Source organism: Hyperolius riggenbachi, chromosome 8 (genome assembly GCF_040937935.1).
Source record: "Hyperolius riggenbachi isolate aHypRig1 chromosome 8, aHypRig1.pri, whole genome shotgun sequence".
In the NCBI taxonomy this organism is placed as follows: domain Eukaryota; kingdom Metazoa; phylum Chordata; class Amphibia; order Anura; family Hyperoliidae; genus Hyperolius; species Hyperolius riggenbachi.
Genome location: NC_090653.1, coordinates 237,627,884 through 237,653,559, shown reverse-complemented (window position 1 = coordinate 237,653,559; position 25,676 = coordinate 237,627,884). Strand labels below are relative to the sequence as shown.

Genomic DNA, 25,676 nt, shown 5'->3' with positions numbered 1-25,676 from the left:
AGTGTTCAGTAAAGAAGTCTTTGAAGTCACTTTTTTGTTAGTTTAACAAACTCCTTTTAACTTTTACAAGCACAGGGACAAGCAATAAAACGAAGGCCAGACATGGAAAATAGACAGTGGGTGAATGCGCAGACATGACCCAGTCACCCTCAGGCTTGTCTATCAGCTTACAGTGCTATGCAGGGGAAGAACGAGACCATACTAAACCAGAGACATGGAGCCCTAGGCATGACAGCAACTTTGGCCAGTCCCTGATGGCCAATTTGATTTATATATTTGGTGGGTAGTAGTGTCAACCAGGTCCCTGGTCTCTCTTCAGGCCCCAGGAACCTGTCTAAGGTGCCTTGTGGATAATCCAGCTAAACCCCCTAGCATTGGCTTATCAAGGAGTAAACAAGCAAACTGTATCAGCCGGAATCTTTTACGCAACTACACTACAAATTGCCTCATGCGCACTACTTGCATACTGGGTGCTGCTCCTCTGGCTCCCAGCCAGTAAGGGATGAGCCATCTTCTCCACGGTCTGGCCACATCTGCAGAATTTTGTCGTTCCCAGAGGTGTCGCGAGCTCTGCAATGCATTAACAGACTACATCTCCCAGCATGCATTGCAGCGCATACAAGACACTGCCGGGAACTAGAAAATTCGGCAGATGTGACCAGTCTGTGGAGAAGATGGCGCATCTCATATGTGCCAGGAGCCAGAGGAGCAGCACCCAAGTAGGCAAATAGTGAGGCTCACTCCAAAGGCACACTATTATAAACCTCCCCTATGTGGAACCTGCCCTTCAGAAAAAATCCTGGTTCTCAAACTGCATTAACATTATAGCCTCCTCAATCCTAATAGTACAGATGAAGCAACAGGCTGCGCTTAGTTTCAGTGAAAATGTAAATGCAATTCCAAATATGTAAAGCATGTGGCAATATGGAAACTTTTACAGAGATATTTGTGAAGGAGCCTCTCGGCTTGTTTACATAAAGCTAACCTCTTTTCGAGGAAGATTAATGGAGCTGGATTTTTACATGCGGAATAAAAGGCCATTGAGAGGGGGGAGGTTTTAGTGCAGCTGTGACAGAATCTGGCAGCAAAAATCAAAAGTACAAACTAATCTCCCCTGATCTTCTAGTGACTGTAAAATCTGTGAGCCCTGTATCTGCTGCAGACACTGGACAAACAGGGAACCGCTGCAAAAATACAAACTGGCTGGTGGCATTTGACAATGATGTGCAGCGCGCAGTGAGGTAGGGGCAGGAATCAGTCTGCCCGGCGGTAGCAGATGTTGCACTCACCGCCGGTTTCATAGCGTGCAAAGTTGAGTTGATAAAAAAATGTATGAGCTTGGAAATAGACCAATCAATTGCAGTAGTCAATCACAAAGGATGTGTGGACTGATCAACTGATCAGTCGGCTGATACAACAAGTATTAAGTAGCTAGAGGTGCCCCCAAGTATTAGGTAGCTAGAGGTGCCCCCAACTGGAGTTCTGGTCAGTGGAATTCAGAGACCCAGGTGAGTAACCTTTCATTTATACTCCGCTTGGGACTCTGCATAGGTAAGGCAGGAGGGAGGCACTTGGCGAGAGGAGCGAGCCGCCTTTCCATCAACAGATGCCTGAAGGCACGTGCCTTACAGTGCCTTATTAGACCCTTGGTTGAAGAGAACATGAGAGAGATACTTGCCTAGGAAGAGGGAAGCCTCTGGATCCTCCTGAGGCTTCCTGCTGCTGCCACCCTCCTGAAGATTGCAACGGTGCTCCTCTTCATGCACAAGTGTGGCCGTCCTGCATTAGTGTAAGCAAGGCTGCTCCTGTGAAGCAGCATGGAGATGCTCATGCACCAGCGGCTCTGGCTTACTGTGCAGGCGCGGCCATACTAGCGCAGGAACCGTACAGCCGCGCTTGTGCATCAAGAGGAGTGAAATCAGAAAAGCTCTTGTCAGATTTCTATCAGGGTCCACATGGGGCAATGGTGAGGGCTAGGATGTGGGAAGCCACTGCAGTATCTAGAGGCTTCGCTCTTCTAAGGCAAGTATATATTTTTCCTTAAAGAGAGTCTGAAGCGAGAATAAATCTCGCTTCAGACCTCAGATAGCAGGGGCATGTTTGCCCCTGCTAAAACGCTGCTATCCCGCGGCTAAATGGGGGTCCCTGACCCCCCAAAACCCCTCTGTGCAGCGGGGGATTACTTCCTGTTTGAGGCAGGGCTAACCGCCGCAGCCCTGCCTCATGCGCGTCTCTTAGACGCGTATCTCCGCCTCTCCCCCGCCCCTCTCAGTCTTCCTTTACTGAGAGGGGCGGGGGAGAGGCGGCGATGCGCCGCTGATAGACGAGACTGGAGGCAGGGCTGCGGCCGTTAGCTCTGCCTCCAGGAGGAGCAAAATCCACGACCAAGTTGGTCATGGATTTTGCAAGGGGGGATTTGGGGGTGAAGGGACCCCCGTTTAGCGGCGGGATAGCGGCGTTTTAGCAGGGGCAAACATGCTCCTGCTGAATATGAGCTCTGAAGCGAGATTTACACTTTAAAGACACCACCTTTGACACAGGAGACCAGGGTTTGAATTCTGGCTTCAGCCCATTAACTATTGAGAAGGAATCAGAGGGCAAGACTAGACTACCTAGGATGGCCTGTTCAGCGCCCCTTAGTGGCTGCAGCTCTCAAGCGCTTTGAGTCTGACGGGAGAAAAGCGATCTACAAATGTGAGGATTATTATGATCATCAACTGAACATCAACATCATGTTTGAAGGTTGGTTTTTACCTGGACTTGAACCTTAAATACTTTTTCAATTAGCGTAAAGACAAAGCCCAAGGCCACCACAGATTCACAGCGGTTTATGATGTGGAGATAGTTACCTGACACTTTGGACTGCTGGCTGGCCTGGCTGGAGTTCCGCGAGTGGCCTGAATGAGACGTTTCTTCAGGGCTGGAGAGATTCTGATCAGCTTCCTCGAAGACCCCTGGAAGGAAGAAATAGTAAGAGGCTCAGCTGAGGATTGGGAAGAATTTAGCCTGGCAGTAACAGTGCAGCTGTTCAGCTAACCCACCGCTATCAGTTCCCATGGGAAACAATGCAGATCAGAGCTTTCAATGCCACTTGTAAATCTACATTCTTTGAAAACGTTTTTCCCATGTAGCCATGTGCATGTTTTTCTAAGATGCCTGCTAACCTGGAAATATAATAGGGCAATAGGGGCCGCCCCTATGTCTGGTGTTGTGGTTGCTCTCCAGTGACTTTAGCAATTAAAGCAAGACTCCACAGTTGCAAAATACACTACTCTCCTCTTCCAAACATTAAGGGCCCGGGACCCACTTGCAGTGCTCCCTGCGTGCTTGATTATCGCCGTCAATTGCTGGCTGTCGGCAGAGCGTTAGGACTGGAACCCTAAAGGTGCGTACACACGCCATACTGTAGCGAACGACGGGCCCGTCAGACCCTCCCGCTGAGCGGATCTGCCAGAAACAGTCTTATCAGTCTGCCGACAGCATGTACACACGTGCTACTGTCAGCAGAACATCTGCCCAGCGGAAGGGTCTGACCGACCCGTCGTTCGCAACAGTATGGCGTGTGTACGCACCTTAAGAGGGTGATTCCCCTACAGCGCTTGTGATTTGTATGAAATGCTGCATGTAGAATTTATGTAGCAATCGTAATTAAGGGAATGCAGGGAACAAAAAATCCCATTCCTTCAAACGAAAACAAAAATCGCTTAGAAAATGTTTAACAAATCACAATCGCAAACAAAAGCAATACCAGTTGCCTGGCTGTCCTGCTGATCCTCTGCCTCAAATACTTTCAGCTATAAACCCTGAACAAGCATATGCAGAAGCTCAGGTGTTTCTGAAAATATTTTCAGATCTGACAAGATGAGCTGCATGCTTGTTTCTGGTGTAATTCAGACACTACCGCAGCCAAATACATCAACAGGGCTGCCAGGCAACTGGTATTGTTTAAAAGGAAATAAATATGGCAGCCTCTATATCACTCTCCCCTCGGATTCACTTTAAAGTAAAAATGATACAATTGAGGTTGTCCTTCTAAAGACTGATCATTGCACAACGGGATGATATAGAATGATTGGTTTATAACAACTAGATGATGAGTAAATCAGATTGGTTGGGCACATCGACCAATTGAATGTTCGGTCTCATCTCCAATGAGCCAATAATACTGACCTCTGGAATTGTATTGGCTTCTATTGGCGACCTATCATTCTTCCAATATTTCTAATGCACCTAAAATGTCCTGTAAGCTGAATATACAGTGGTGACACATCAGCTGTGGCGTTGTACCTGAGCTGAGCAATGCTTGCCGGCTCTTGTTTTGGCGCATGGTGCCGCTTGCAGAACGCACTGTCCCCTCCCCCTTACAGGTCATCTGCAAAGAGGAGTCTTGTCCAGGAGCGGAAACCGACTTTGCTGTGGATGGTGGCCTAAAAAAAATAAATGAATAAAACATACAAGTCATATGCTGTATCTCAGAAACTGATTTTCTCATAAATGCTGCATTACTTTTCACAATAAAGATAAACAGACACTGAATTTAGTCAAGATTGTAGACTGGCAAACAAAGGATGCTGTAAAGTATATGAGGAATGTGCTTGCTGCTTAAAGAGACACTGAAGCAAGAAAAAAATGATGATATAATGAATTGGTTGTGTAGTACTGATAATTACTACATTAGTAGCAAAGAAAATATTTGCATATTTTTCTTTTCAGTTATATAGTGTTTTTTTATAACATTGCATAATTCTCTAATATTTGCAGTTTACACACTACTCAGCATTCTAAATTATTTTACAGAGCAGTCTTGTGAACTATTGACCTGTCCTCTGGGGAGAAAAAGAAAATACAGTGACTGGTACTTAAAATAACAAGCTTCAGAAGACAGAGCTCTCTGTGACTTTGAAAGTCGTGGAGCTCAATGACTCTTTTGTATAGAGAACAACTGGAGTTTCTTAACAGACAGACAGAGGCGCTCAAACCTACTGCTTGACCCACTGAGTTGTGCTCCATTTTTGCCTGAGGAGGCGGGGTCACGCCCGCGAAACGCGTTGCATTTGTGCAGTTGAATAAATTATTTGTCGATTCTGTTTTATCGAGACTCGAGTGAATTTTCTTTTTTGTAAGAGGGAGGTAAGTCCACCCTAACATCCCCCTCTGCTTTTAAACAGTTTTGAAAACGTTTTACTCCACACTGGCGCCTCTGTATACCGAGCTTTTGCTGATCTTCTAGTCCACCCTGGGTGGAGGGGTGTATCCCCATCTACTATCTACAGAGAGCGACTTCTTAACCTGAGTGGGGTCAGGTCCTAATGCTCCCCACCTGCATTTAAAGTGGTTGCCTATGGGTAACCCGTGTTTGTGAGGATATACACATAAAATTGTATTGAACTCTTCATTTTACCTGACAATACTGCACCATATTGGGCTCTCGATTCTCTTCTTGTTTTTAAGGAGTTTCTTAACTCTTCCTGTACTGGAAACAATATTAGACTCATATCGCTGCTGCTAATGTTTTATTTCTTAGCTGTACTACACATACAAATCATTATATCATATTTTTTTCCCTTCAGTGTCTCTTTAAAACAACACCATTGCCATAGGTAATCTAGCTTGGGTCCTTGGTTCAAATATGGGCTAGGGCACTATCTACATGGAGTTTGTATGTTCTCCCCATGTTTGTGTGGATTTCCTCCAGGCACTACCGTTTCCTTCAACTTCACAAAACAATACAGATAAGTTATTGGCTTCCTTAAAATTGGCCTTAGGTTATGATGGACATAAGACTATGGTTGGGAGTAGATAGTGAGCCCCCCCGAGGGACAGTTAGTGACATGGCTACCGTATTTTCCGTCGTATAAGACTCACTTTTTCTCCCCAAAAAATGGGGAGAAAAAGTCCCTGCGTCTTATACGGAAAAGGCAGGGAATTCCCGACTTATGGACGCCTGCCGATACGAACCACCGACCTGCCGTCGCCTGTGTGTCTGCTGTGGCTGCGTTCCCCCTTGCCCCCGCTTGTCTATCCCCCCTCCTGTGTCGCCATCTTGCCCGTGGCAATTGAAGACATCCGGCTCCTGTGTGCGGCTTCCTGTAGTGCCGGCTTGTAATGACGCATCATCAATTACGCGTCATTACGAGCCGGCACTAGAGGAAGCCGCACACAGGAGCCGGATGTCTTCAATCGCCGCGGGCAAAATGGAGGCGGTAAGCTTCTGCCGCTTTTCACACCGGGGAGGGGTGTGGGGGTTTGGGGGGGGCGTTGACACAGGAGGGTGATAGACAAGCAGGCGGGCGGGCGGGCGATAAATAGACAGACAAACAAGCAAGCGTGCGGGCGCGACGGGGACGACACACAGAGTGGAGGACAACACATAGGGCTGACAGGCTGGCACCTGGGGGAGGCAGGCTGGCACCTGGGGGTAACAGGCTGGCACCTGGGGGTGACAGGCTGACACTTAGAGGTGGACACTTAGACACATGGGGAGAAAGCAGGACACCTGAGGGTGACAGGAGGACACCTGGGGGTACAGCACTGACACCTGGGGGTGACAGAGGGACACCTGGGGGAGACAGGGGGACACAGGAGAGCACCATTTGGGGGAGGTAATGTACAAGACGTTCCTGAAATATGGACGCACCAGGTTTAGTTTATATTTTTTCCCTGGTTTTTGCCCTCTAAATCTGGGTGCGTCTTATATTCCGGAGCGTCTTATACGGCGCGAAATACGGTATGTGCTGAAAAGTGCTGCGGAAGATGTCACTGCTATAAATACTAAATAAATAACATTTATCAGAGACCCATTTTAACCACACAAGTATATGATCCATATAACACCTTATATTTCATCTGATGCGACAACCTCACCCTACTATGCAGCTGATATGGGAAGACAGCAGAGCTGTAGTACACTGAGCACACTAACAGTCGGGCTTGCAATTACTATGAACAGGTCAGTGAACAATCAATTCTAATAGGTTAATGATAGGATACCCTGAGTGACCCAAAACCACCAGGAAAATATAGGAGACTAAGAGAGACCGAAAAGCCCTCCTACTAAAAAGCATTGCTCAGTGTAGTCTGCCTTCTTAAAACAGAAAGTATTTGCAATCATTCAGCTTTAAAGAGAACCTGTACTGAGTAAAAAATATTTAAAATAAACACATGAGGTAACTTCAAATGAACATTACATAGTTACCTTGCCATCAGTTCCTCTCAGGAGCTCACCATTTTCTTCTGACAATTATCCCTTCCAGTTCTGACAACATTTTGTCAGATCTGAAATATATCAGTTGCTGTCAGTAAAATATCAGTTGCTGTCAGTTATAGCTGGGAGGAAAACTGACATGCCAGGTGATGTCCATGTTTCCCTATGGCTCAAATGGGCAATGTTACAGTTTAACTGTGTGCTGACCAGAAAGCTGTTATGGGTAATGGCCATTTTCAAAATGGAGGATGGAAAATTCCCTTGATCACAGTGAACAAACAGGACGCGGGAGAGGAGAAAGACACTGAGGAGTAGACTACATGGAAGGTAAGTATGACTTGTGTATACTTATTTTGAGTTTTAATTTTCAGTTCAGGTTTTCTTTAATAAAGCGGACCTGAACTCAGAACTTCCTCTCTGCTCTAAAACATATGAAACAGCATAATAACCATAATGGAAAACATTTCTTTGTTACAGCTGTTACAAATCCTGCAATAAATCTGCAGTGCCTACTTCCTGCTTTAATGGAAGCAGACATATTGTTAACATCCTGTGTTAACCAATTAGCTATTTGCCGTGGCAGGAGCTGAAACAGCGGAAGAGATCAAATTACAACTTGTGATTAGTCACAGATGAGGTGCATTTCTCTCGGTTTTCCTCTGTTCTGTGCAAGAGTTCAGGTCCACTTTAAGTGAGCGACTGTGGTCTCCCACAATGCATCACTACCGAATATGAAAATTTAGTAGTGATGCATTGTGGGAGACCACAGTCGCTCACTTAAAGCTGGATTATTGCAAATACCTTCTATTTTAAGAAGGCAAACTACACTGAAAGGTTAATAGGTTACTCTGATTTTCATGTTTTTGTGGCTCTTTACCACAGAAACGCAAATAACACCAGCACTCACGTTTTGAAGCAGGGGTCTCCAGACAGAAGAGACATTCCAATAGTTACCTATGAAGGAAACAGGAATAATTACTAAATGATGATCTGTGGTTACAATGGTATTAGTAAAAGCCATCAAACAAGTCAGGGTAATGTAAAAAGTAAAGGGAAACTCTGCTCCCATACCTGCCGTGGGCATATACTGTAGGTGCATAAATAAATAATGCCTGAGCAGATTTTGCAGACACTAAAATTCTGTGTACCCTTTCCCAAAACTCTTTTAGATCAGCTGGGTGGAAGTGATCTTGTTTACCTCTCCCAGCCTTGTGGGGAGCTCTTTCACTCAATCTACTTGGGGGATCTAGCCAGCTCAGGGTTTGCTGATGGCTAGAGGGGTCTATATAAACAAAGCACATCTAGAGAAGGAATGTGATGAGGGAAATTCTGGCTGTACAAGATGTACTTTGGTAGAGGACATACCATAGAAGATGTCAGCAGTATTTGTCACACAATGCCAGGATCTAATTAAAACAATTACATGTAATAACAGGCTATTAGATTTCAGCATGACAGAATCATTCCTGAGATTGAAGAGACATTGGATCAGAAGGGAGAACCCTCATCGGTGTGATCTCTGCTAGTGACAAGGCCAGTGGCTTTCTATTACAGAGTACAGAAACAGGAAGCTCCTCTTACAAGACAGGAAGTGAGGGTGGGTTCTCCATAATGGTCCCACACATGGCAATCAGAATGTTCACAAATACAAACCTCCTTCTGAGAAATCCAGAACTAGTGCAAATACATACTAACAACCACTTCTTACAACAATCCTGTGCTTAATGCTGGGAATACACTATAAGATTTTTCCGCAGATTTACTGTCTGATCGATTTTCCAAACGTTTTTCTGATCGATTTCCATTCACTTCTATGAGAAATAGATCAGAAAAACGATCGAAAATCAGATTGGACATGTTGGAAATTATCTATCGAACCATCTATCTGCTCAAAAAAATCTTATGGTTTATTCCCAGCATAAATCATACACACGTGACACTGTACAATTTTGTAGTTAAAACAAACTTTGGTGATCAATTCAGGGGACCGCTCGCCAGCATCTCCCATGCTTGCTTGGTTCTGTGTCTGGCAGCCTTCCCCTGGCTGACTTCACTTACTGTACATTATTAGCTACTCAGCAGATTGTTAGTTTGGCAGACGCTTGTATAAAAAGTAGACTGCGACCAAAAATGATCAGGTGACAAAACTCTACCCATAAGCCTGTCTGTCTTCTCAACAACAACTCTCCTCTATACAGGTGAGATACGTACATGACCAGCATTCTGCTGTGCAGGTTATTAGGACTGAACTGGATACAGTAAACTGCATGTTATTTAGTGGCCCCAGACCTGTGTGGCTGAATGGTCAGAAGACTGAACTGGATATACCGGTAGTAAATTGCAGAGACTTTATTAAATGTCCGCTCATACTCAGATTTTGCTATTAAATGAAGCCTGGTGTGGGACTATTGGTGCTGTTTTCAGATAGGCTTAGGTAAAAAAAAAAGAGAGATCCTGAAGGACAAAGAGATGAGAAGGTCTGGAATGGCTGGAGGGTGTGATGCAATCTGGAAAAGCACAACATAGAGATGACTAATGATACCTTTAAAATAGAGTTGTCCTGTCTGGTATTTCGAGTGTCGTAGCCTTCCAGAAGGCAGCAGCGTACTGTGGATCCAGAACCCGCAAACTCGGCCAGGTTCAGGTCAGCAAAGCCCAGCTGGAAACAAAACAACACTGATTACAAGGAGAGACTCATACAAGAGCAAGGCTCACAGTGAAGAATGATGGGAGAATGATTACAAAGCAATCTTCTATATCTGCCCACTCTAGTTACAGGAAAATAATGTGTTACCCAAGCATACTAACATACTGCCACCGTGTTTAATTATTACTGATTACTAATTGCTTGGATGACTAATTGGTTGCCCCTTAAAGGACACCTGAAGTGAGAAAGATATGCCATATTTATTTCTTTTTAAACAATACAAGTTGTCTGGCTGCCCTGCTGATCATCTGCCTCTGATACTTTTCGCTATAGACCCTGAAAAAGCATGCAGCAAATCAGAAGCTGTGACTTAAGTCTGACTGGATAAGCTGCATTCTTGTTTCAGGTGTGTGATTCAGACACTACTGCAGCCAAAGGATTATCAGGAAGGCCGGCAATTGGTTTAGTTTAAAAGGAAATAAATATGGCCGCCTCTATATCCCTCTCAGTTCAGGTGAGCTTTAAAACGGCCCTGAAACATCGTCCACATGCTCAATCTATCACAGACACAGAACATTTATATCGCGCTTTTCTCCTGGCGGACTCAAAGCGCCAGAGCTGCAGTCACTAGGACGCGCTCTATAGGCAGTAGCAGTGTTAGGAAGTCTTGCCCAAGGTCTCCTACTGAATAGGTGCAGGCTTACTGAGCAGGCAGAGCCGAGATTTGAACCCAGGTCTCCTGTGTCAGAGGCAGAGCCCTTAACCATTACACTATCCAGCCACCATATCACCATTAATAATTTTTAATCAGTCATCAGGACAGCAGTTCAGGGATTGAGCATTGTACAGACATGTTGTTTAGCTATAGTTAACGGACCACTATCGCGAAAAATTGTAAAATGTAAAATACATGTAAACATATACAAATAAAAAGTATGTTTCTTCCAGAGAAAAAATTAGCCATGAATGACTTTTCTCCTGTGTTGCTGTCACTTACAGTAGGTAGTAGAAATCTGACAGAACCGACAGGTTTTGGACTAGTCCATCTCTTCATGGGGGATTCTCAGCAAGGCTTTTATTCCTTCTAAGACACTCCCTGAAAAGGATTTCTACAAAGATGCTGGCCAGCCTCCCTGCACGCTGCACACTGTTTTGGCAGTTAGACAGAGAAACTGACATTCACTAAGTGCTTTTGAAACTAAACAAAACCCTGAGAATCTCCCGTGAGGAGTTGGGCTAGTCCAAAACCGGTCAGGTTCTGCCAGATTTGTACTACCTACTGTAAGTGGCGGCAACATAGGAGAAAAGTAATTTATGGCTCATTTTACTCTGGATGAAATGTACTTCTTATCTGCTTGTGTTTACATGTATTTTAAATTTTACAATTTTTGCAGTAGTGGTCCTTTAAGAAATGTATAGTGTATAATGTACTGCGCACAAGTGAGATGCGTGTGTAAGTAAGTGCTCATTTATTGCCTGTTGCTTAGCAATCTGTTGTGGGCCAATTGTGAGCTCGTCTGTAGGACTGTGACTAAGGGCCCGTTTCCACTTGTGCGGTGCGAATTAGTCGCGGAAAACGCAAAACGAATTTGCATGCGTATGCAAATTTTACTGCAAATTCGCATATGTTAGTAAGTATGCGAATTTAACCATGTCAGTGCCTGTGTGCTTTTACATTGATTTTATGCGAAAACGCCCGCGAATTTGCGGTAAAATTTGCATATGAAAACACTTGCAAATTTCCTATAAAATACATTGTATGCGAATCGCATAGTGGTATGCGGTATGCGAATTCTGCGGGGTTTACCGTGCAGGTTTTTTTTTGCACAGAAAACGCTAAGAAATCCTGACAAGTGGAAACAAGCCCATCCACTTGTATTGTCTATGCGAATCTGCATGCATCGCTCTAGTGGTAACGGGCCCTAAGTATTATGTACTACAGAAGATATCACCACTATACAAGTACTCAACAATAACAAATATTATAGTGCTACTCCCATTCAGGCATTGTGGGAAGAAGGTTAGACACGGTTTACGCCCGTTCTATTCAGTGCCGTCAGTCACGCATCTCTGGTGGAAAAGGAAGAAATACACATTTTCTAGCAGTGTTTGTGAGCACCTGGCCTCTTGTTTCCCAGGACCTGCAGTTTGCGTCACATGGTGTTGTTGGCAGGGGGTCTCTATATCCCCTCATAGTGTCAGGAAACCCACATAGGAAGGGGCCTGAAGTGGAAGGATGCTCAGCCCATAGCGTCTTCCATTCAGCTTCCTCCTTAGTGTGCTGACCATGCTGTTTTCCCCGTCCGCCCCGATGACAGTGTGACATTGCTTGACTGATGTCTGGGCTATGTGTCATGTGACGTAAACAAAGAATCTGCTGCTATTCTTCCTAGTGATCCGGTAAACATTGTGCATGTTACTATTTCCAAAACACTGACTACCTTACTTTGAAATCTGTGACTAACTAGCCAGTTACGAATCAATGTAAACATACAGCATCCTGAGCTGCCTGTATTTCTATACACAATATCTGTTCAAGAGAACCAGTCACACACACACACAAATTATACACACATTATGTACAAACATTGCATTATCTATGTTTTGCCCAGTACTACGCTTTGTTATATTCACTAAAAATGTGGCATCATAATGAAACATTCAAGGTAAATTGCAATCACAACTGCCATGAATGAAGATCGCTGCTGTGCAAGACTTTCTAATTTTATGTTATTGAAAATAATATTTCCTTTTCAATCTGCAGCCAGATAAGAATTTGCAAAACTAACAGGAAGTTCAAATTGCTCTTTTTTGCAACCATGGTAACAGTGCTCAATGCAAAGACTTTTTTTTAAAATTGCAACAAAAACTAAAATCATATTTTTATATGAAAAAAATAGCTCCTACAGCTTAACTAGTTTTTGTGACACCCCTGCAACAAACATGCTTGCAGAATCATTGTGGTGTCACAATATCAGGGAAGGAAGAAATGTATGGTAGTTTCCAAATTCTTCTAGTTACAAGAGCATAGGCTTAAAGCGGACCTGAACTCAGAACTCCTCTATGCTCAAAGATACACAACAGCATAATAACCTTTAACCCAAAAAAGTATTTGTTACAGCTGATACAAATCCTAAAATTTGCATAGTTTCTACTTCCTGATTCATGGAAGCAGACATTTTGTTTACAAATGGGCTTATCTGCCATAGGCAGTCATGTGACACAGGGGCGTCCTGTGCAAGAGTTCAGGTCCACTTTAATGTAGATACTTGCCTCGGAAGGGGGAAGCCTCTGGATCCTAAAGAGGCTCCCCCATCCTCCTCAGCTAGCAGGATCCAGCGCTGGGACACCTGAAGAGTGACCTCCCTGTGCAGTAGCATCATCTTGCTCTGGCTGGAGAAGCCGAGCCTGATTGGGTCCATGCTACTGTGCAGACGGCTCATGCTTGTGCAGTAGTACGGCTCGATCTGGCTCAGCTTTTTCCAAAGAAAGCCAAGCAGGTCTGTGCCAGTGCGCATGCGTGAGCTGTCAACAAGCTCTCTTCAGAGGGTCCTAGTGCTGGAACGGGTCTGCGGCGGAGGATGGGGAAAGCGTCTTTAGGATCCAGAGGCTTCCCTTTCTCCATGTGAGTTCCTCATAGGAGCACTTTTTTCCCCTTCAGTTACACTTTAATTACTGAAGCAGTGTAAACAGCAATATTACTATGTGAGGATGGGCTGCTACACGGTACAACAATACGCGCACTGCTCTAGCGTGTTAAAAACAGTAATCAGTGTTTGTGTCCAGTCAGGATGAACAGTAGGAAAAACTAGAGACTACTGACTGATTTATGCCCCCAGTCTTACCTTTGAAAACGCTTTTCCACCCTTTAGTTCCTGTAACAGGAAGAGACAGATTATTATTTCCATTGTGAGGCCATGATACAAGCAGCATTAACAATCTGTGACCCACATCTATCTGTACAGTTAACGTTTCCTGTAGCTTCTTCAGTTCGGACACTTATCTGCACGCCATCGTTGTGCTAGTGAAACCTACCTATAGCAGCATCATGTGAGAGCAATGCAGCCCACGGCTTCCCTCCTGCACCATACACACTCTGCCCACGTCTCCCAGGCTGAGTACACCATGAGAAGCCTCCTACACATAACACCCCACATATCACTGCGTGACTGCAGCACACAGACACAATACTCCATTAATAGAATTCACATGCGGTCACCGTGCTGCAGGATACACCTCAGTCACTTATGTGCTGCTGTAATACTCTGTCATCTCATCACAGCTACAATGGAATCCTCAGACACAGGAAAAGGAAGAGTTAGAACCGCTGCTAGGATTTTACTGCTGTCTGGGCTCACAGCGTGGAGAACTACACTCCCTTCCTGTTGATCTAATGACAGAAAATAAGGGGACATTTCCTAATCAGGGACAACACTCACAGTGTTACTTTCTTGAGTGAGTGTGCTCTGTTAGGATTTTACTACATAAAATCCTTTGCCTGCTCCGAGGTCACACAGACGTTGCATAGAGGTTAGGGTCCCTACCAGTAGGATGACCTCACTGCAGTGGGAGGAACTATTGCAGGTTGTTTTGTGTGCAAACTGTTTTGGAAGCTAACATCCTTTATAAGTGTAAATTATAGCACCTGTTTCAGATGCAATTGGGTGCATTTATGCCTTTAAGAGGTATGTTGCTGTTAAGTCAATCACATGCAGCCTGGTTTTGGATGTGCTGGCATTTCTCCATACTTAGGAATTTACTGTGGACAGTGACCCTGTAAATTTCCCTTAGGGCCAATTCATATAGACAGCTAATGGTGTCCACGTGGTTCAGCGCCGAGAACCGATGCCAAACGCTTTTCTGCTTGGAAGCCGATCCTGTGAACTGGATCTTACTTCTGGTTTCTCTCATAGAGGTCACAAAACACAGGAAATAATAGCGAACTCCCCCATTTGGGACACTGTGCGATAAAACATGGACAGTAGTTCTAACCCTTCTGTCTATATAAAACTGTACAATGCGAGGTTTAGCTGGGCTAGTGTATGAGTAGTTAACTTGCTTCTTACAGGTTTTCATAACCCCCTACACAGGCAAAGAGTAGCTGTAATGCCTGGTACACATGATGCAATTTTCCATCAGATTGATATGCGAATCAATTATTTCTGAGATGTCTGATCTGATTTTAGATCGTTTTTCTGATCAATTTTCCAATCACTTTTATAAAAATCAATCAGAAAAATGACCGGAAATCAGAAATAATCTATTCAACAATCTGCAATAAAAGTGCATAGTGTGTACCAGGCATAATGCTAGGTACACAAAATACAATTCTCTGAGAGAATTACTGTCAGATCGATTATTTCCGATAGGTCCGATGATCTGATTTCAGATCGATTTTCCATTCACTTCTATGGATTATTGATCGGAAATTGAATCGGACTTGTCGGAAATAATCTGACATTAAATCTGTCAGAAAATTGTATCGTGTGTACAAAAAAAAAAAATTGCTGTCAGATAAGATTTTCAATCCATCAAAATCACTGCTTCATGATCACACAAAAAACCCAGTTAAAAAGAAACTGGGAGTGACCAGAGTACTCCCCTTCCCCACTGTTTGTTTTTATTGTCTGTTTGTTTTTGTTACACAGCTGTAGTCACTGAAGTAATATCATTAATCATAAACCGACAGGGAGGATTTATCAGAAACTGGAAATGAAGGCTTAATTACCATCAAGACTAATTAACTTATCTTGATTAGGCATAAAGTTATGTGTCAATACATTTTTGAAATTAATTGGAGGAATATTTTCTTTTGCCAAGCTGAGGTAAACACTTCTGTAAACTCCCAGAGTTTCCATTTTACAAACCGGATGAAGGTCGCTATACATATTTTTATAACAGTGCACGCAATTATTTACACAGATTAGCAGATAACAGTCAGAGTGAGTAAATGTTTCCATGCCTGCGTCATGCTTCAAATAAAGAGCTTAGAGAAAAATACAGGTAAGGTGTTGTACCTGGAATCAGGTCATATGGGTGCAGGGATCAGCAGGCGTCTTATAGAAGTCCATGCAAATCATAGGTAATCAGAAGCCCAGGCGTTGAGTTGGGCACCCGATGAGGATAGCTGCTAATCAGCTACTGTACAGGGAATAGTGATTTCAAACTACGTTGTACACACGTGACCAACTGCACGATATCAGCCTAACAGTCATGTGAGTTGATCGGTCAGTTGGGTCGGGCAAACTGCCTATTACCAGTTTGTTGTCTAGTCGTTTTCCATGCATACACACTCCCAACTATTATCCAACAGACCAAGTTTGGCCATAAGTTGGATGGAAAAGTTGCACGTGTGTATAAGCCTTAAAGAGACACTGAAGCGAAAAAAAAATGATGATATTATGATTTGTATGTGTAACACAGCTAAGAAATAAAACATTAAGATCAGATACATCAGTGTAATTGTTTCCAGTACAGGAAGAGTTGAGAAACTCCAGTTGTTATCTCTATGCAAACAAGCCATTAAGCTCTCTGACTAAGTTAGTCTTGGAGAGGGCTGTTATCTGACTTTTATTATCTCAACTGTTCCTGGACTATTTACTTTTCCTCTGCTAGAGGAGAGGTCATTACTTCACAGACTGCTCTGAAAGACTCATTTTGAATGCTGAGTGTTGTGTAATCTGCACATATTATAGAATGATGCAATGTTAGAAAAAACACTATATACCTGAAAATAAAAGTATGAGAATATTTTCTTTGTTGCTAATCTTCTAGTAATTATTCATAGTACACAACCAATTCACTATATCATATATTTTTAGTCGCTTTAGTGTCTCTTTAAGGCATTCGGTGGTGGTGGGGAGTAGTGTATAGTAAATGGCACTAGAGCAAAATTAGTGTTGGGCCTTCGGCGAAGGGGGTTAGTGTCAGGCATTTGATGTGTGTGTACGGGGTGGTGTTAGTGTTAGGCACTAAAGGGGGGGGGGGGGTGTAAGGCATTTGGTGGTGGGGCTAGTGTAAGGCACGGGGAAGGCGGGGGTTTAGTGTAAGGCATTTGGTGGTGTGGATAGTGTAAGGAACTAGGAAGGGGGGGGGGGTAGTGTTAGGCACTGGGGAGGGGGGGGGGGTTAATGTTAGGCATTCAGTGAGGGGGGTTAACATTAGGCATTCGGTGGTGGGTAAGTGTTAGGAGAGGAAAGTTTGAGTGAGAATGGGGGCAGGGTTAGTCTCTAGTAAAATATTGGTAATGTAAACGGTAGCGGTGAATACAACTGCTCTATGAGCTGAACTGATATTAACAAGCAGGAACAAAATGGCTGCACCGTGGACTGGCAGATCCCTTAGGAAGCACAATCTCCCAGCCATGCTGGTGTAGCTCTGTCTCTCTCTGACAATGACATCATTTTTCCGCTTCAGTTGTATAACCCCCGAGTGAACAATTACTTGGTCTCAGCATCACGCTAAATCCTTGGGCCGCACGCTCAGATTATAAGGCTTAGCAGACATAATGGAGTCTTCAGGCAAATACCAAATAGCGCTCCCCCTCCCCCCTGGTGGGTCACAGTTGTCATCTGCTCACCTTCCGGACAGAGACTCTGCAGATGCAGGGGTCCAGCACGCCAGTGGCAGGGTTGGCACTCATCTTACAGACAAAGGTCAGCTTCTTTTTCCAGCGCACACAGTTTTCCTGTACTTCCTCCCTGTTGGTAGAAAAAAAGAGACTATTAGCCAGGCACACGGATCAGACTAAACACACTGTAATGGGAACAATAAAATAAGTGCTTACACGACTTATAATGCTTGGCACATTCAAACATCGGATCAATAAAATCTGCACTAAATATTCTGTAGTAGACAAACATAGCAATACATTTTTCTCAACTGTAAAAGCAATTGGACAAATGTGAATGGGAACTTTAAGTTTTGTATAATATAGAGAAAGCCTGAATTCCCTGTACAGTTTTTACTGCTGCCAGTCTTTCTGTCAAGGCTCCTACACACATGCAACTTTTCAGCCCAACTATCCTCTAAACTTGCTCTGCTGGACGATAGTCGGGCTGAGAACGCGTGACAAACGACTAAACGAGCGACTGATCAGGCAAATCGCCCAATCCAACCGGCGGATTAATTTACACGACTCTTGGGCTGATATCGCGCAGCTGGCCACCTGTGTACAAGTCATTTGAATGACTTGTACTAGTTTTGAATGCGGTCATATTGTGCAGTCCATGATTCGCTTGCATGCACAGTATGCAAATTAGTTGGTGCACAGAAAAAAGTCATGTAATGGGTTGGTCCTGCGGTCGGTCATGTCGTTGTATTGGCCACGTGGGAAAAGTTGCATGTGTGTATGAGCCTTTAGAGGAACTTCCTGCTCAGGTGACACCTGAGGATCTGCTGTAAGCTGAACTTCCTGTGTTCCCTCCCTAGATAGGAGTCTGGAAATGACTGGGGCTGGGTAGGCAATCACCACTGAACGTCTTCAGGTAGCTTTATATTGAGTTACACACTAATTGTTTTATTAACGGACCAAGAGTATGGTCAAAATTGCTTTTGAATTGCATTGTACAGACTAATACTTCAGCCACATAATGCAGGAACAAGACTCATCGGTGGCTGATACACAATCCTGGCAATGTAAAAGCCCATTAGGTGACCAAGACTCAGGCTTGACTAAACGGCTGAGGAGAGAGAGATGACCACAGTATGCCACCCTTATTCTCACTAGCAATGCAGTATGAAGAGTCTGTGAGATCAGTCCACCTTGCTGCTCATCAGATCTGGGTCATATCTATGCAAGAGGAAACAGCTGAAGCCACAGCTCTGTGATAATATCCTGAGGAGGTTACACTTCTTGCCAGACCTCTGTCTGAACACCTTATTGTGTGGTTTCCTCTCAGAAACTGCTCAGCAGTAATGGTAACTTACATACAAGATAAGGTAAATTACAGAGAACTTTGAGCATCTTCTGGGCACGCATGTATACAATTTAATGCAATCATCTAAAACGCTCACAAAAGAATCTAAAGAGTAATTTGCCTTCTTAAAACAGAAGGTATTTGCAATAATTTAGCTTTAAAGTGGACCTGAACTCTTGCACAGAACAGAAGGAAAACATAGAGAAATGTAACCCGTATGTATTTAGAGAATGTAGCCTTTCTAATCCCCCCTCGTCTGTGACTAGACAACTGTAATTTGATCTCTCAGCTGTGTCAGCTGGCTGCCTGGCAGAGCAGCTAATTTTTAAACACAGGATGTTAAGCATATGTCTGCTTCCAAAAAAAGCAGGATTTGTATCAGTTGTAACAATTAAATGTTTTTCTTTAAAGGTTATTATGCTGTTGCTTATCTTTTACAGCAGATAGGAAGTTCTGAGTTTAGGTCCACTTTAAGTGCGCAAATGTGGTTTGCCATGATGCGTCACTCCTGAATATGCAAATGGTCTATTTATGCCCCTGTAGCCAGGCTTACATCCAGAACCGCTGGTGTATAGCAAGCCTATAGCTTGGTCTCTTTCAGTCCCCGATACTTTCCTAGTCACCATGAGCTACTTAGGTATACTGTAAATGTATCTAAAAAGATTGCACGTTTTTCATTGACCTAGACCTTAGATCTAATTCAAACAATTAGATCTAAGTTTTCCAGGTCTCCCATATCACAATGGAAATGTGTGTGGCAAACATAAGAGTTCCCAAACTTTCCTGATAGGATAGCTGCGCACAATACAAAGAGGCTGATGTACAAAGTGCCAATAGAATGGAACAGCTTGCCACAGCAACCAATCACAATCCTTGTTTGAGCCAAGAGCTGAATCCTGATGGTTGCTCTGGGCAACTGCTCCATATTAGCTCCAGCTGTATGCATAAACCAGGCCCCAGGACGTCTGACCTAATATAGTTATTTGAAGCTGGACTTTTCTAGGAACTGAGTGAACAATTTCCTGTAATTAAGCTGATGGGGATGGCAACAGCGGTGCAGCAATGCAGTGAAGTGTGATTGCAGCTGACGGCAGCTCAAACTGTCACATCTAAGCGGAGCTTCCTCTGCTTCACGGCTGAATGCACAAGACTGAGATATAACAAATGTGTCCCATCTGAATGAGAGGAGATAGGGGAGGGAGCGCTCACAGCCTCCAGCTCCCTACTTCTCAGTAATTGCTTTTCCCTTCCACGTAACTCTAACCTGCACTGAAATCCTCCAGTGATTTTCAATTCCAGCTTAAATATAGGCCAGCAATGGAACTGGAGAAACAGAGATGCCATTGTGATTGGTTTGCTTATCTCAGTGCCAGGGTCTGAGGCTCTGAAGCCTAAAAAGACAGTCATAAATGGGCATTTGGGATGATTTGAATTTCCACACTTTAATTCCTTTTGTATAGCGCTTTTCTCCTGTCGGACTCAAAGCGCTTGCGAGGCAGCCACTAGAGCGCACTCAGTAGTCCCAACAAACTCCTTACTGAATAGGTGCAGCTTACTGAATAGGAAGAGCCAGGATTTGAACCCAGGACTCCTACATCAGAGGCAGAGCCCTTTCCATTACACTATCCAGCCACTACTTAACATTAAAGCATCCTTACTAGGCTGGAATAACTATGTGCCTTATTGCTTATGTTTCCTATACAGCGCGCACACACAGACAGGAGAGGAGAGATCTGAAGACTTGCCAGGTGTGGAGGTCACCAGTCATGTCAGAGTATTCAATAGACTCCTTAGCCAAGCACTGCTGGGTGAATGACAAATAAACTGTGTCTGTATGTGACCCATCCCCTCTATCTAAAAAGTTAAAGTGGTACGAATCTCAGCATTTACTCTTTGCGCTAAACGATTATTTACAGCATAAAATCTACTACAACTAAAAAATTGTAGCAGAACAGCATTCAAACAGTGAAACACAGCACTTTATTCTTCAGTGGAAAGCTTCTTGCTTCAGTGGGCAGCTTCTGGCTGCATCCAAAGAGGTGTCTCTTTATCTTTTGTTTACATTACTTTGTACTTTGAAACTAAGCTGTACTGAGCTGAGAAGTGCTCACTAGATATATTTTAATGTATAAATACAGCAGCTATGCAATAAAATGCAATGGCAGCTTTCAGAGCAGATAAACTGTACTTTGGGAATTTGGTATTTGTAGACAGACAATATAAATTGTGCACAAAAAGAAAATAGAACTGTATGGGTAATACAAAGTAGGAAAACACACATTTTTATTGAATGTTATGTCAGTTTTCTCCCACTTTAAAGAGGAACTGTAATGATTAAACACATTTTTTTTTTTACAATATTAATTTAGTAATGATTTAGTCAGTGTTCTGTCCCTGACTCTCCCTGATTTACAGTTTGAAATTTATCACAGGTGGTGACATCTTTAGTACTGGCAGGTGATCTCTTTGGAATGTTTAGTTACCAAGAGTTTACTTTAATGGAATGGATGGGTTTTCTGACCATTATGGAGGCTAGAAAAGTCATAGAGAAGGATTTAGAACTTCTGGGTAAAACTTTAGAACAACAAATCCAAATAAGGTTGTCATCCTCTTTTTACAGCAGACAAATGGTTTTACATGTATTTACACAAGTGACACAGCCTGTGTAAAACAAAGCGCTACTGTACTCACATTTTGTAGGTATAGGGCGCTAGGCCCCCTGTAAATAAAACAAGCATGCTAACTGGCTGCACAGGGTGACTACTTTACTTTCTCTTCAGTTTTAAATGCACCAATCTGTGTAAATCTAAGCTCTCTATTCTATGTACTGAGCTTATGCAGAAGATACCACAGCCTCTCTGGGGCGATAACCCAGATTTTGAAGGAGAAGAAGTCCCCTGTGGTACAGAATATTACATGCCTGAGCCATTTCCATAGCCAGAGTCACAGATCAGGTGGTAACAGTCAATAGCAGAACAGTTGTCATTTACACACAAGATCGGCTATTATGGGCTTACAATACCCTTATTAGTACTAACAGTAGAGATATGGATTATATACGGCAGTGTTATGTCTGGCAGGTTGCTAGGAGCCAAAACATAACTTGCAGCAAGCTTGTTTCTCTTGTTATCAGACACTAGGGAGTATAAAAGGCACAGATCATGATACACAGATAACAACTATCTGATGTAAGCAGCAACTGGGGACAGGATGAACCATAAACACTGTGCAGCCTGGGGACTCGGAAATGTAACTGTCAGCTCAAATCAACATAGTGAGTGGACACAGTTCCTGCTAAGATCTCTAATACTGATTGCATATCGGCTGCAGAAATCATGAGAAGTGCAATAATACTGATCACACCTTATCAGACTACATGAAAGGATGAAGGATGTGGAATAGCAACATCTTTGCAACAGGCAACAAGGGAAGAGTGGTTAGCGGGGATGTGCAGCACTAATCTTGTCTTCACAACTGGCAATGTGAGCAGCACAAAGATGTTCTGTACAGAAAAATCCAACACAGCTGTTACGGGAGGAGACCAGGCGATGTGAAGGACTAGAACTACCAGACCTACTTGAATTGGCCTAAAGGAATCCACACAGACCCCCCTTGAAAAAGAACTGTACAATTTTGCCTACTTAAAGCTAAAGAGGTTTTTAAAGTTCACCTCAGCAGCAACAGCAAAAAGTTACCTCTTAAAAATGTGGAAGCAATGTGTGCAAATACCTTCTGGGTACTGCCAAATCTATTTCCTTTTAAATAATAATAATAATAATTGCAGTATTTGTATAGCGCCTTTCTCCTGTCGGACTCAAAGCGCTTGCGAGGCAGCCACTAGAGCGCACTCAGTAGACAGTAGCAGTGTTAAGGAGACTTGCCCAAAAAACTCCTTGCTGAAATAACAAAACAAACACAGAACACTTATATCGCGCTTTTCTCCTGGCGGACTCAAAGCGCCAGAGCTGCAGCCACTAGGATGCGCTCTATAGGCAGTAGCAGTGTTAGGGAGACTGGCCCAAGGTCTCCTACTGAATAGGTGCAGGCTTACTGAACCGGCAGAGCCGAGATTCGAACCCAGGTCGCCTGTGTCAGAGGCAGAGCCCTTAACCATTACACTTATCCAGCCACTAGGACGCACTCTATAGGCAGTAGCAGTGTTAGGGAGACTGGCCCAAGGTCTCCTACTGAATAGGTGCAGGCTTACTGAACAGGCAGAACCGAGATTTGAAACCAGGTCTCCTGTGTCAGAGGCAGAGCCCTTAACCATTACACTATCCAGACACACATAAATAATACCAGATGCCTGGCACTCCTGCTGATCTTTCTGGTCAGTAGTGTCTAAATCACACACCTGAAACAAGCATGCAGCTAATCTTGTCAGATAGACATCCGATCTGCATGCTTGTTCAGAGTCTATGGCTTAAAATATTAGAGGCAGGGGATCAGCAGGACAGCCAGGCAATGTGCATTATTTAAAAGGAAATAAACAGGTCAGCCTCCATATCCCTCTCACCTCGGATTTCCTGTAAAGCAGGCGCTATTGTCAGAGAGAAAGTTAAAAAAAAAAATGCAGAGTTTGACTAACTGACTTAAAGGGACACTTAAGTCAAACAAAAAAAAAAATGAGTTTTACTCACCTGGGGCTTCCAATAGCCCCCTGCAGCTGTCCGGTGCCCTCGCCGTCTCCCTCCAATCCTCCTGGCCCCGCCGGCAGCCACTTCCTGTTTCGGTGGCAGGAGCTGACAGGCTGGGGACGCGAGTGATTCTTCACGTTCCCAGACACATTAGCACCCTCTATGCTGCTATATGGTATATGATATATGCTATAGCAGCATAGATGGCGCTATTGTGGCCAGGAACGCGAAGTATCACTCGCGTCCCCAGCCTGTCAGCTCCTGTCACCGAAACAGGAAGTGGCTGCCGGTGGGGCCAGGAGGATCGGAGGGAGACGGCGAGGGCACCGGACAGCTGCAGGGGGCTATTGGAAGCCCCAGGTGAGTAAAACTCATTTTTTTTTGTTTGACTTAAGTGTCCCTTTAAGTGAAAATAAACTGATGAGATGAACACTTGCATTTATGCTCCTACTCCTAAAAATTAAAGTGCAGAGGTGTGAATAGACCATAAAATACAAAAAGGCTCAAATCAGCATACTGCAACTGTCGTCATTATAGCTCCTCTGTACCCTCTTCCCCACTGACACCCCATTCACATTCATCATACTGATCAGAGCTTCAGTCTTCTCATATTACTGTTCAGCCTCAGTGATGAATAAATACTGTTTGTTTATAGATGGTTTCCTAGCATTTAGCAGCCCTTCAGCCTTATTATTTCACAGACTAGGGTTACTCTTATGCCATTGTGTGGAACTAGAGCCATGCTGAGGAACTTGCAGCTCTACTGCGGTTCTGCTTGGCAATTAAAGGTCCTGTGTGCAGTGCTTGACTGATAGGAGCCTAGGGCACCCAGCCTGGGCATGGCAGAACAAAGCAGAAGAGCCGAAGGCCATTATAATCATCTGCTGGCATGTGTGGGCAACACTGGCAGATCTCACTAATGAGGTGATCTTAAAATAGTTTTATAAGCATTTAAAAAAATAGTGTGGCTTTGTGCCTTACCATGTTTGGTCTGGCTAGCGTGCAATCACCTAAAAAGCAGGTGATAAAATAATACACATACTTCTTCCACTTACTGAAAGCAACTATGGATTAGATAGCTGCATGCTAAAGTGCAACTTCAGGGCTGGTACACACTACAAGAGCTTTTCTAAGCACCTGGTGATTTTAAAAGCTCCTGCTAATGTTATCCTATGTGTGTGTTCACACTGGAGCGATGCGATTTTGTAAAAATCCCCCATAGCATTGCATTAGCAAGAGCTTTTCAAATCTCTAGCGCTTAAATAGCTCTTGTAGTGTGAACCAGCCCAAAGTCCCATACATTGCACAGTAATGCTTTCAATGTAGTCCGGCTAAATTCTGGTATCCTGCAGTGGCTCAGTAACCACTGTAGCTACAGCATACACTACATGTTTCTGGGATATCTTTTCCTGTATGAATGCTCTCTGAATGGGCCAAGTCAGAGGATCAGCCTCTAGGTCTACCTCTGACTGTATTGCATTCTTTTCTTCTTTGAATTTTTTTGTTAATCATTACTTCCCAAATGTAGCTGATAACTATAGGCCCCTTCACTGCGCTGCAACAATCAGTATTCATATTCTTTGTGCCACAGTGTGGCGACAGGGTCATATGCATGGCCCCGCCCATCTCCACCACCCCCCTCTGCGGCCACGCACCTGTCGTTCACACTTTCTGCGTCACCCATTATAAGTGGCAGTTTTTGTGTTAATTTGACCTTAATTTTAGGGAGCCCCAGTTTGCCATTCTTCCCCTTCATAGTTAACCTGCCAGACCTCATACGTGTGTCGACATGTACTGAGATTTGTAACTAGCGCTACATCACACTCGTTGCCAAAGAACACGGCCACGCCAAATATTTTCCTCTATCTGATAAGGCCGCATTGCAAGATTCCTCCAAACGAGTTATGTCTCAGTAATTAACCTGCCCAGCCTCATAAAACTCCACAGGCACGAGATCTATGCTGTTGCTACGTCAGTCACAGGAGGGAAGAAAACTGATGCCTCATAAAGCATATCTCTGTGCACACTAAGTGCACAGCATTGTTTTCCAATTGTAGAGCCAGAAATTTTAAAGATGATCACAATGAGAATTTGAAATCCGTAAATGCTGCATGAGTGTCCTCTTTCCTCCTGCTTGACACCAATTCCAGTCTTTGCTGCTTCAAAGCTGACCTGAACTCAGAACTTCCTCTCTGCTCTAAAAGATAAACAACAGTATAACCACCTTTAAAGAAAAATATTTCTTTGTTACAGCTGATACAAATCGTACA

General features: G+C 43.8%; 1 protein-coding gene across 3 annotated transcripts in view; it reads right to left on the bottom strand.

Annotated features, from left to right (window-relative positions):
* Window positions 1–25,676, bottom strand: part of EEIG1 (estrogen-induced osteoclastogenesis regulator 1) — a 126,633-nt gene that overhangs the window by 22,599 nt on the left and 78,358 nt on the right. For 2 of the 3 annotated variants that reach the window (XM_068248389.1, XM_068248388.1), the window contains exons 3-8: window positions 17,431–17,551; window positions 13,697–13,726; window positions 9,747–9,863; window positions 8,112–8,158; window positions 4,288–4,427; window positions 2,850–2,954 (exon numbers count right to left, since the gene is read on the bottom strand). In XM_068248389.1, the coding sequence (XP_068104490.1) occupies window positions 2,850–2,954; window positions 4,288–4,427; window positions 8,112–8,158; window positions 9,747–9,863; window positions 13,697–13,726; window positions 17,431–17,551 (560 nt within the window). Of the gene's footprint in view, window positions 1–2,849; window positions 2,955–4,287; window positions 4,428–8,111; window positions 8,159–9,746; window positions 9,864–13,696; window positions 13,727–15,868; window positions 16,024–17,430; window positions 17,552–25,676 lie in introns of those variants that run through there. The other variant, XM_068248390.1, reaches the window with a different exon arrangement.